Source organism: Larus michahellis, chromosome 3 (genome assembly GCF_964199755.1).
Source record: "Larus michahellis chromosome 3, bLarMic1.1, whole genome shotgun sequence".
NCBI classification, from domain to species: Eukaryota; Metazoa; Chordata; class Aves; order Charadriiformes; family Laridae; genus Larus; species Larus michahellis.
The window spans coordinates 19,239,571-19,252,105 of record NC_133898.1 but is presented as its reverse complement, the minus strand read 5'-3'; the positions used below and the strand labels follow the sequence as shown (position 1 = coordinate 19,252,105).

At 46.1% G+C, this 12,535-nt stretch overlaps 1 protein-coding gene across 2 annotated transcripts in view; it reads left to right on the top strand.

Annotated features, from left to right (window-relative positions):
* Nucleotides 1-1,032: 1,032 nt before the first annotated feature.
* ALK (ALK receptor tyrosine kinase) overlaps nucleotides 1,033-12,535 on the top strand; it is a 328,498-nt gene continuing 316,995 nt past the window's right edge. For both annotated transcript variants that reach the window (XM_074578928.1, XM_074578927.1), the window contains exon 1: nucleotides 1,033-1,777. In XM_074578928.1, coding sequence (XP_074435029.1) covers nucleotides 1,195-1,777 — 583 coding nt within the window. In that variant the 5' untranslated portion in view covers nucleotides 1,033-1,194. The remainder of the gene's footprint in view (nucleotides 1,778-12,535) is intronic.

Here is a 12,535-nt window from a genome sequence, read left to right as displayed (position 1 = left end):
TCCACAATATCTGTATATTAACATTAATTTGATATAAGCAGAAGAATTACCGCATGACAGAATAATTGCACTCTAATGATTATATAGTTAAAGTACCTGGATTATAAAAATATACATGCATTAAGTATCAAACTAAAGAGATAATAATAAGTCATTAATTCATATAGGCAACTTCCAGAAATATGAATGAGTTATGATTAGCTATCCTAAGGCATAGCACTAATGTAATTACAGTAATTACATTGTATTTATTAAAGGTAAAAAGGGGGAAATTGTTGCATGAACCTTTCTTAAGGCTGTTGTTTTCATTCTGAAATGGAAGAATTTTGTTCAGTTTTTTAGAATGTCTTATTATGGTCTAAGATTTCTCCTCCCCTGCTTCTCACCTTCCTCCCTCTCCCCCCTTCCCCCCGCCCCCCCCGAGGAAAAACATCGAGGGTTGCTTTGGGGACGTCAGCCTTTAAGGAGGTAAGGAAAGAAGCCAGGAAGGAAAGGAAGGGAAGGAAAGAAGGGAAGAAAGGGAAGGATGGGAGGAAAAGGAAGGATGGGAAGGAAGGGAGAAAACCGAAAGCTTTTTCCCTCATCGCCCGCACAGAGGCCGAGCGGAGAGAGGCGAGGCGGGGAGCGGGACCCCACGGCCTCTCACCCCTCGCGGCTGGCGGCCGGGATGGGGGGCCGGCGCCCGGCCGCGACCCCGCCGGGCCGTGTGGAGGTGCGGCTCCAGCGCTGCCCTTCCCAGACCGCCGGGCCTCCCCCTGCGGGCCGCAAACAGCCGCTCCCCCAGCCCCGTGCCCGGGGACGGCGCTCCCAGGCCGGGACGGCGGGGGGCCGCCGGGCCATTTTTTCTCTCAATGAACGGGCCCCCCCCTCGCCGGGCGCCCGGTCTCTGTCCGCCACGCCCCCGGACATTTGCATAATGAGGGCTGCCGCGGACGGCATTGGCTGCTGGCGGGCGGGCTCGGGCGTGATGTCAGCGCTCGCCGGGTAATGCCTGCGTTGTGGCGGGTAGTTGGAGCCGGCAAAGCCCGCGCAGCGGCAGCGGCTCCGGGCGGACCGGGCCGACCGGCCTCCGCAGCGGCCCGGCCCGGTACCGCGCTCCCCGGCCGGGCCAGCCCGCCGCAGCGCTCCCCGGCCGCAGGACGGGGCGCGGCGCCCCGCGAGGCGCTGCCAGCCACCGCTGCGCCCGGGCGGGTCATGGCGGGGGGCAAGCTGCCCACCCGCCTCCTGGCCGCCGCCTGCCTCGCCCTGAGCTTGGCCTCGGGGGCGGCGGGGCCGCGGGAGAGCCCCGGCCTCTCCCGGCTGCAGAGGAGGAGCCTGGCGGTGGACTTCGTCGTGCCCTCGCTGTTTCGCACCTACGTGCGGGAGCTGGTGCTGGGGCCGCCGGGGCGCGCCGCGGCGCGGTGCCGCTTGCGGCTGGACTGCGCGCCTCTGCTGCGCGCCGCCCGCGGGGGGCTGCCGCGGACCGCGCCGCCCGCCCTCCCCGGCGGGCCCTCTGCGGCCGGGCGGCGGCTGCGGCGCGCCAAGCAGCTGGTGCTGGAGGTGGGCGAGGGCAGCCTGCGGGACGGCTGCGCCGGCGAGCCGCCGCCGGGCTCCGGCGGGGCGCATCTGGAGTTCAACCTCACCGAGCTCTTCGCCTGGTGGCTCCGCGCCGGCGACGGGCGGCTGCGGGTGCGGCTGATGCCCGAGCGCCGCGGCACCCTCCCGGGTAGCGAGCGCGGACTGTCGGCGGCCATCCGCGCCGCCCGCCCCCGCCTCCTCTTCCACGTCTCCGCGGCAGGTGAGCCGTGCGTTGCATGCCGGGCAGCGCCCCGAGCCCACTCCCGCCGAGCCCCACCGCGGGCGCGGAGTCCCGGCGGAGCAGCGTGCCTTCTCCACCGGGACACACGTCCATCCGATCCGCGCCGTAGCGCCGCTCGCCACCAGCCCGGCGGGTGCAGAAAGCGCAGCTCCCCCCTGCAGTCGCGGCTTCCCCAGACGGCTCGTCCTTAAGGGCTGCGCTTTACCGGTGCAAAATGTATCGGGGGCGGGGGGGAGCTTTTGTGGGGCCAGGAGGACTATTTTAAAAGCGCTGAGGGATTTTTACGAAAAGCCAAGAGTTCGCTTGTGCCAGGCAGCCGCAAGCAAGACCCAAAGGTTAAAGTGTCATTAGCCTAAGGAGAGTAAGGTCATGTTCTTCGAAGCTTAGAAATATCATCTTAAAAAGGGAAACTTCTTCCAAGTGCTGCAACGATTCCAAGGTTATGTGCCGGTACACCTCAGGGAGCAGCAGAAACATTTCCAAAGTTGGGACTGACCGGCAAATTTCTACATTAATGTCATAGGGTATTGGTATCAATGTTATTCTTCTTTAAATGTATAAGGTAATGGCTGACAGATAAACCTGTAAGAAGCAAGCGTTCCTCTGAGTTTCACATATCTGGAACTGAGTTAATTTCTACCCTTTTAAAACCACAGAGGATCTTTTATTGGACTGCACTGTATCTGCTACAGTAAGACAAGAAGTTGTACTTCTGAGGAGACTCATGTAGCACTGATACTTCTGTGAAGAGAGAACCTGGCTTAAAATTTTGCTTCTGGACAGCAGTGATTTGCAGTCAGAGTATGGGGCAGCTCTGTTACCTCAAATCAAATCTTTGCTTGAGGACAGCGATTAAGTAAGATTTCCATTCTGTGTGTGCATTGTACCTTTAACATAAGCTCTGATTCAGGCTCTCCCACTAAAAGAATATAATACATAGAGGACTGCAGGGCCAAATAATTTGTGACAGTGAGTTAAGTTAGGTAGCTTTTATGATACTGTGTAGAAGTCAATGGTGTGTCCCCGAGTACCTGCGTACTTAATGGACCACAGAATATACTTAAGTAAATTCACAAGAGGTGAGAAGTCAGTGCTGGGCTTTGAATACAAAGTTGGAGCAACTGATTTTTGATGCTCAGCTGAAAAGCTGGGTCAGCAATTTGAATAACTATAAACTGAACCCATCATCCCTTGCTGGCTGAAACGAAAATCAAAGCAGACTGTCAGAGCAGGCTGGGTGTGAGTCAGTCTTACGCTTGGGGCTGAAGTGAGATACCTGGGCTTCCTGTGTCAGTTCGGGCAGGGATAACGCAGAGGTACTGTCTACCACAAGGTGGCTAGGTGAGGCCAACATGCTCTACCTTCCAGCAGGTCTTGCCTTGCTACACTGCAGTAAAAAAAGAATAATAAATAAAAATTGAAGACACCAAAACCTACTATATCTCTTTTTTTTTTTTTTTAATCTATTTGGGGCATTTCTTCTGAGTAGCAGTTATTTTGCTTTACAGATCTCCCTCTTTGTCAGTGAAGATGCAGCCTTAGCTTTTAATGCCAACTTAACTCTGGTGCTTATAGCAATAAGGGAGCTGGAGGGCATGCAGTTGTCTGCTTTGAGGTTGAAGGTGTGTTTTTATTAACCAGGGTGAAGGCTATATGCATGAAGTAACAGATGCTCTGATCTTGTGAATACGACACACATGGAGCTTTAACCAAAGCTGGTGAAACCCACAGGCTCTGGATGTTATCTGTTATCTCATTATTGATAAGAAATGCGTGTGTTTTTCCAGATAGATAAGTAGTAGTTAGCTATGCCCCTGTAAAATCATGTTGGAGACAAGGCTCTGCTGTTCTTACTGCAACAGTTGTGCAAAGACAATGATAGGGGATGCAAGAATAGGAGAAGCAGAGGGAGCAGAAGGAATACGGAGCTCATTTACCTATATCACAGTAGTAACTTCTCCTAGCAGCTATTCATAATTTTCTGTAAAAATCCTAGTCTCTTCTTTAATTCTACACCAAGGTTGCTAATGTGCATAAGTTGTGTCACTATAAAATTGTATCTGTGCTTTTTTTTTTTTTTGCAATGACACCTTAGTGCAGTTATACTTTTACATGGCTTCGCACTACATTTGTAACATGGGCTTGTTAAAAACATTAAAAATCCATTCTTCCTGCTTTGCGAGGGTGCTGCCTACATGAACACCATGTGTCACTACCACGCTTAAATTTGTGCCGTATAGCCCTGCCGACAGCAGGATGTGCTGACACAGTGATAACAGCATGAGCAGCATCCACCAGCCCATAAGTGTGCAGATTCCAGCAATTATTAACACCATTGCAGCTAATGTGTATGGGGTTTAACTAAAGCCCTTCCTAAGGCAACTGAGCCTTTCCTTCATTGCTTAAGCTAATTGGAAATGGATTTCAAACAACACAATCCTCCCATCAACAGTGTAAAGCTGCTTCACTTATGTTGACATACTTAGATTTATTTTTTTTTTTCCTCTCTGCTGGAGATGCCCAGGATTGCAGTACTTCCCAGGAAAAGATATAATTACCTTGCTAAATTATTTTTGCCAAATTATCCTCCGTGAGAATGGAGAATGAATTAAGTTTTAGGATGAGAAAAAAATTGCAAGGGGCTGAATTCCCATTGACCTTAAGGGTGACGACAAAGTCCTGCAAATAATGCTTTATTCTCTTTAACTGTTACACACTCTGATACTGGCTCAAAGGTATTTAACTGGAGTGAACCTTTTCCCTTTTTAACAGCATGTTTGCACAAAGCGTAAAGCAATTTGTCTCAGTGTTTTACTGAACAATTAGTAGAGGATGTACCTACTGGACTGCTGTTGTTTAACAGACAAGCCATAAAGTTCACAGGAATTTCTACAGGGCTCTCCTGCCAATGTTTCAATACCCGATTTCCCTCACACACTCATCCTCATGGGAAGAGAGTATCCTGCAAGAAAAAGCTTCCATTTAGAGAAGCTGTGGTCCTCTTCTCATCTACCATTTCTGTGTCAGCTTGGCCTTCTCAAAATCGGGCAAGAGAGAGTTTTCCTCTCTCGGAATTGCTTTCACAATTAATATTGGCTTCCTCTCCTTCCCCCAGTGCTTCTCTAGGACAAAAATCAAATTAATTTAAATCATTTCTTTGGAAAAATACACGAGAAAAAATGCATAGGAAGGGAGGGGCGAGCTTGAAGAGGATTGGAGTGCTGTGGATCTCCCATATTTTAGGCAAGCCTCCCAGCTACCAGGTTGCTGTTGACTATCACAGAATCACAGAATCTTAGTGGTTGGAAGGGACCTCTGAGATCATCGAGTCCGACCACAAAAAAAAAAAACAAAAAACAAAAAACAAAAAACCAAAAAAACCCCAAAAAAACCCCCACACACGCCTACTAAACTCCACACCCACAACCCCACACACAACACCCCACCACAAACAATAATCTTGGTCACTAGAGCATGCCCTGGAGAGCCATGTCTACACGTTTCTTAAATACCTCCAGGGATGGTGACTCCACCACCTCCCTGGGCAGGCTGTTCCAGTGCCTGACCACTCTTTCAGTAAAGTAATTCCTCCTAATATCTAATCTAAATCTCCCCTGCCGCAACTTCAGACCATTTCCTCTGGTCCTGTCGTTATTCCCTTGGGAGAAGAGGCCAACCCCTGCCTCTCTACAGTTTCCTTTCAGGTAGTTGTAGAGGGCAATGAGGTCTCCCCTCAGCCTCCTCTTCTCCAAACTAAACATGCCCAGCTCCCTCAGCCTCTCCTCATAGGACTTGTTCTCCAGACCCCTCACCAGCCTGGTGGCTCTCCTCTGGACACGCTCCAGCACTTCAATGTCTTTCCTGTAGTGAGGGGCCCAGAACTGAACACAGTACTCGAGGTGAGGCCTCACCAGTGCTGAGTACAGAGGCACGATGACTTCCCTACTCCTGCTGGCCACGCTATTCCTGATACAAGCCAGGATGCCATTGGCCCTCTTGGCCACCTGGGCACACTGCTGGCTCATGTTAAGCCGGCTGTCCACTAACACTCCCAGGTCCTTTTCTGCCGGGCAGCTTTTGAGCCACTCTTCCCCAAGCCTGTAGTGTTGCTTGGGGTTGTTGTGACCAAAATGCAGGACCCGGCACTTGGCCTTATTAAACCTCATACAATTGGCCTTGGCCCATCGATCCAACCTGTCTAGATCCCTCTGTAAAGCCTTCCGACCCTCAAGCAGATCAACACTCCCACCTAGTTTGGTGTCATCCGCAAACTTACTGAGGGTGCATTCAATCCCCTTGAATATCCCAATAAAGATATTGAACAAGACTGGCCCCAAAACTGAGCCCTGGGGGACACCACTGGTGACCGGCCGCTAACCAGATTTTGCTCCATTAATCACAACTCGCTGGGCACGGCCATCCAGCCAGTTTTTTATCCAGCGGACTTTGCTGTCGTTTTCTTTGGTTTTGACTGGAAATTCCACCCTACCTCCAAGGAAACCTTTCCTGAAAGAGTTTAATCAAAACCAGTACATTGCCATGGGAAACTGAACAGCTAGCGAACCCTTCTGTCAGAAGAGTCTCGACTGGTTTTAGCACTGGTCTTACAGGACTTTATCTCGTGTCAAAAAACAGTGGGTCTCTGTAGCAGTATACTCTCTGGACAGTTTATTGAGCGTCCTTGGAAAAAAATCCTAAATTGTCTCTATATTGAGACTGTCGATTAAAGAAGTGTCTGAGCATCAGCGCTGACAGGCTGTGGCATGACTGATCCACTGCTGCTGGGCTAAAATTACTCACAGGACTTCTAAGATCAGATAGGGTGGCACATGTGGTACAGAGGTCTTGTGAGGGCCTTCTTGGCAGGTCCATCCCACAGGTAATATGGTGTGGGTAGACACGGGTTTGGGTTAGTCCCAGATGAGTGCTCAACACTCACACAGGCTCCACAGCGATCCAGAGCCCTTGCATCCTAACCCTCCGTTGGCATTTGGATTATGTCTTGTTAATGTCACAGGTAACCAATTCACTTACTGTAGGGCACCTGAGCCACAAATGCTGCTAAATAGGTTTCTTGTGAGTTTACTCAGGAAGTTTAATAAGCTGAAATGGCCATAAAATAACTTCCCATGAGAACTAATTGCTACTTACATATGCAAAGGTGGGAAGCGTATGTTAAAAAGGGGCATACAGGGGTGAAAATGAGTCATTCCTCCCTCTAAAGGTCAATGTACTTTCATTCACGAAATAGATTTAACATTACAATTATATTTTTTAAATAGCAATGCATAACTTTTCATCCTCTGGCTAGGCGAAATATTACTCCCGCACTGTGGCCTTCATCTAAAATTTTATTAACTTGCCACATGTATTCTCCCTGAAACTGTCTGCATTCACTACATACCAATGCTATTATAATGCTGAGGCAATTAAGTTTTATATCTTTAGGGTACTGCTGCCATGCACCTGAACTCATTTGCAGGAGGAACCCTTTGCCTAAAGATTAGGAAGAACTTCAGACTAGATGAAAATGTGGTTTTGAAAGTGGACATTTTGTAAATGAAAATCAGAGCTCCAAGCTGAAATCTGACTCTAGTAAAATCCGCAGGATTCTTTCCACATATTTAAGAGGCACCAGCGTTTGATCAAGGTCTCTTAGTTGTGTTTTTCTTTTGTTATTTTTTGGTTTTGTTTTTCTGCTTTCAGAGAACAAAGTTTGGAGTTGTGCCATACTGAGCAGAAAACTGGTAAAAGATGGCAGTTGCTTTCCAGTTGCTCTCTTTTTCTCTCATCCTTGACTGTATGCAACATCTGAGATCTGATCTTGCTCTTCTGATAAATCAGTGGCAAAACTTGGTGAATAAGACTGAGGCTTTGCAGTAGGGCTTCTGAAAGGTTTTCATTTTAGTGCAAGTGGTTTTGCTCTTTTCTGCTGGGGTTTTGTGCTTTGCCTCAGCTATCAGGCCAGCTTTCCTAGTCCAAAGCTTAAGGACAGGCTTGAGTTGCACTTGAGTTTACTCTAGACATGAACTAGTGCAAACCAAGCTTTTGCTTTTCTAACCTTGGGTTGTCATGAGTGCCAGCATGCTGCATGCTAATTACCAGTTGCTAAATCACAGCAAATCCTCGGTGTGCTGGCAACATCTTTCCCTGTCCTTCCTGCCCTAATACCAGGTCTGTAGTAGCTCCCTCCAGACCACCAGTCACTGGTGCTCTCCAGAAATGTGGATTTAGTTAGTTACAGTGCCTCTTCTTGAGCTGTATGTGCCTCTTGAAGAGGAAACTGGTTGCCTAGTGATGGGTTTGCCTGGCTTTGTGGGCAGCATGATCCCTGGTCCTGCCCTGTTCCTGGCCAAGTCACTTACTTATTCCATCAGCACCAAAGAAACTCATGGCATATGACTCTCTTGACTGATGGTGCCTTGTTCACTATTTCCATGCTGACCACAAAAATTTAGGGCTTTCAAATATGTTGGCATATATTTGGCAGATAATGCTAGAAATGATGCTCAGTCTTTTAGTGGTTCACAGGGAACATGCTGTGATCACTATTTCATATGATTTTGCTTGGACCAGAGTCATGTGGTGTTGCTGCTCTTCGATGGGAGTCAGGACTATGCACAATATGTTTATGGTTTCCAGGTCTGTTTTCTGCAAATTTTGTGTACTTTTAGGCTCATTGTTCTTATGAATGGTCTTATTCATATGCATGTTCAGTAAAATATCTGTAAACAAACACCCAAAGGGGCACAAGTATCAGTTTATTATGTTTATTTTTTTTATTTGAATGAACATTTATGGCACATTTTAAAAAGATGTTTTCTCTAAATTTGCTGTGCTTTTGTTTCCCTATCCCTAAAACCAATGAATAAATACCTACAGCAAAGAAGTGCATGGGAGACTTAAGTGCTTTGTTATACAAATGCAGAGAAATACTTCAAAATCAAAGGTGGTTTTACAGTCTGATTGAATTGTATCCTGAAGTAATCTGGTCATTTGGTTCACTGCACATCTGACATGAACATTACATGATAGGAAACAGCATCTGTGTTTGTGACGATGTTTGTGAATTAACCAAAAAAAAAGTAGAAAAATTGAGGGGAGATTGGCAGCATTTAGCCCTTACTCACAAAATTCCCAGATAAACGAGCCTCGTATTTGTAAAGAAGGTATCATCTTTTCAGTGTATCAGTGCTAGCTCCTTTGGGGTGATGGTGCCTTGGGAGTCCAAGTTGTGATTTTCTTCCCAAGCGGCAGCAAATTCAGTGCTGTGCCTGGACATTTCCTGTCTTTAATTATCATACCAAAGCATCTGCTTTGGCTACCCAGAGCTAGAGTACTGAGACTAGGAGATCTACTTTTTGGCACAAGTGGTTGACCTAATGGCAAACAGCAATTCAGGTTGCCTGCTTTCCAAATCTCCTTCTATCCACTGAGCCACAGCAGCTGTTTCCTGAGAAGCCGCTTCTGAGCTCAATGGGGCTGCTGAGACCGCGGTGCTGAGCTGAGAAAGGTCCTTTATGAAATATGCCACATTTGTCTTGTTTTTCTAATTCAGAAAAATTTTGCTGGAGAAAAATGTCATGGAAGCATAAATGCAGATTTGATAAGTCTGACCTTTCTTTTCTTGCGAACAATAAATGTCAGAAAGCTTAAAATGACAAGCTGGAATGGCTGGAAGTTATTTATGTGTTTAAATATTTAGGCAAGAAACACATTTTGAGACTAAAGTCTAATTTACATGAGTATTTTGATTTATGACTGAGGCGGCCGAGTAGCTTCATGGTTGTCACTATCCTGCTTAGCATGGCTACTCAGAAATTCCCTGTGACAGCATAGGTAGAACTTTGATATCTCTGCTTTCAAAAGCTATAAACTACGTCAGTTGTAGTGAAGGAGAATCATCTTCCCTTGTTAGTTGTGTAGGATCTATGACGTGGTTGAAGTGTTCTAACTATCCAGTAGAAAGCTGGTGGCCAGCTGCAAGCAGACTCCAGACTAGTTTCTAACAACAGACATTTTAAAGAAAGCAGTAACTCTTGCACAAAGATAGAATTGAGCATGGAAAAATAGGTATTGAATGTGAAGTGATCTCCATGGTGTGAAAACAGCGTATCGGTTAATCTTTTGCATTTATTTTTCTTTTTACCAAAGAACTTCAGTGTTTTACAAAGGGTAGCTGCAAGAATTGAGTTCTGCTTTGACTTCCAGCTTAATTATCTTGCAGTATTGGGCCTGTCCTCAGTGAGTATGGCACAGAGCGAGCAGCGAGGAGGGGAGAATCACATGAGGAACAGGGCTTGGAAAAGGGCTTGTACATACACAGCTCTGCCATTGACATGTCATGTGACATGAAATACTTCCCTTTGTGGCAGATACTTCCTTTGCAAAGCAAAGGTAGTTTTGACTGCTTTTGAACTCCGTTGGTAAAGATGCTGGTTTTTTGCGTATTGCCAGTACTTTTGCTTTCTAAGAACCTCAATAAAGACAATAAGGTACAGGGTGAACTCCGAGATTTCTAAGGTAAAAGCCTGAAGAGCCCACCATATTGATTTATTCCCATCTCTGCAGTGCTAATCATAGGACTGCTATTTCCTTCACTCCAGTGATAGCAAACTTCTGAAACTTAAAAATGGCATCAATTGTGTTTGATGTTAAAAGGGATTGAGTTTCTGGCTTTGGAAAAATTATAAGTCATGCCTTTGACTGTTAAAACACCACCCTATCTTGAAACTAAATGGTAAAATTTAGATTTGCTATTTGAATATTTCGTGGGACTTTGGCCAGGATTACTTGTAGCCCCACAAAACACAAAGTAGAGTGGGATGGGCTGTGATTCCTCTGCCCTTGGCCAGCTGGCCAGGGTGTATTTAGCAGGTGCAGCTGGGCACAATCTTCATTTGCAGTAAGGAGCTGCAGGTGTTGGCTGCTGTTGGCTAGTGGGGGCTGCTGAGCAAACCCAGTGCTGGCTGTCCTGGGAATGGAAAACGTTGTGGAGACAGTGGGAGAAGGTTTGTCCTTTATGGTTTTCTGCTTAAGGTATCAGAAATTAAAGTGGAATGGGGGATCTGAGATTGTTTAAAACTTCAGTGGCTTGCTTATTTCTTCCTGGATTACAGATGGCAAAGTGGAGATACTAGGCAGGAACCTTTCATCTAGATGGTTCTAGAAGTGTGGGGTATCCTCTCTATAACTTGTCTCTAGCAACTCTTTAGTTCAGTTTGCAAATCTTGAAAGTCTTTCAGTGGTAGTCCAATGTTTACGTCAAGGCAGAAAAATTACATTTTCTGCCCAAACTGAATCCACTTAGGACTGGGAATTCCCCTGTAGCAGTGCGCTGTGAAGAAAGAGGTGCTGGCTCTTTCTGCAAGCTTCTCCCTGTTTTTTTACTGAGAAGCAACTCTCTCTGGCCTCGTATCTTACAAAATCTTGTGATGGAAGAAAGCCATGGCTCTTATTTCTGAGTTACAAATTAGGCAAAGGAAGAGAAGATGATTCTGTGTAAGGTGAAGAACGGTGAATGCTTGGTGGTGAGTGTAGGGGTAAAAAGCAGGGATACTGCAGTAGTGAGGTTGGGAGTATGGTGTGGTATGGCTGTGTGTGGATTCTTGTGCAATGTATTTCATAATGGCTGTTAGGAAGAGGTAACACTAGTCTAAGTACGTACCGAATGATGTGCATCAGTAGGCATATTGAAAATAGTGTTTCTCCGAATGTCATACTCTTTCTAGGACTTCTATGTTACTGAAGGTTTCTTTTCAGCTCAGTTTTGAAAGCTCATGTAGTTCTTTTGAATGTAATCCTGTAGTGCCTGTGACATGCAGCTGAATATCTGTGACTTCACTTATTAGAACTCCATGGTGATCCTTCAGAGCTCTGCAAGTTGCGGCAGACCTCTGGTTACAACTTGTACATTGGCATTTGCCTGCTGTTTCTACTGGCCCATTAAGTAACAGGCTATCTGAGATGCATCAGAATGTCTGGGTTTTTTATAGCCCCTTTCACGTTAGATTCTCAAAGTACGTTAAGCCTTATCACCTTGGTGACAATTATTATATGTATTTTACAGAGAGATCATAGAAGCCAGGGATGGAAAAAGCTTTATTTGATTATGTTAGACTGCAAGTGCTGAATACAGTTTTCTCATATAGAATATACTAAATAGTGATGTCTCTCTCTGCTTCAGCCGAAAGGCTGAGTAAGAACATGAAATTAGAGTTGAGAGACTCAGTAACTCGCTGGAAATACTGCAGCAGTTATTGGCAAAACCACCTTTGGGTCTTCTCCACTCCACACTGTGTTTGCGATACTTGTCTTTCTACTAAATCTGGTTTTGTCATATTCCACACTTCTTACAGTATTGTTTGCTTTTTTATTTTTGGGAGCATCTGTGATCTGCCGAGCCTCTCCCTATATTCAGAAATCTCCCTGTGGCTTTTCCTTTTGTAGGGCAGCGTATGTCGGCATTAGAGAGCATGATGCAATGGTTATTTCTGAGGGACGTTTCATTATTGATGCTAATTAAACTTGAAACTAATGAGAAAGGATTACTTTTCAGGGCTGGAGAGGAGGCCAGAATAGTTATTATAGGTTAATTATTCTTCTAAAAGACTCAGTTTAAGTAACAATTAATTTTGTCAATTTTTTTTCTTATGTTGTACAAGAGCCTTGTTTGAAGAGGATTCGGAATATAATTGCTGCACTGACCTCATCTAGCTCTCAATCAGTAATATCTTT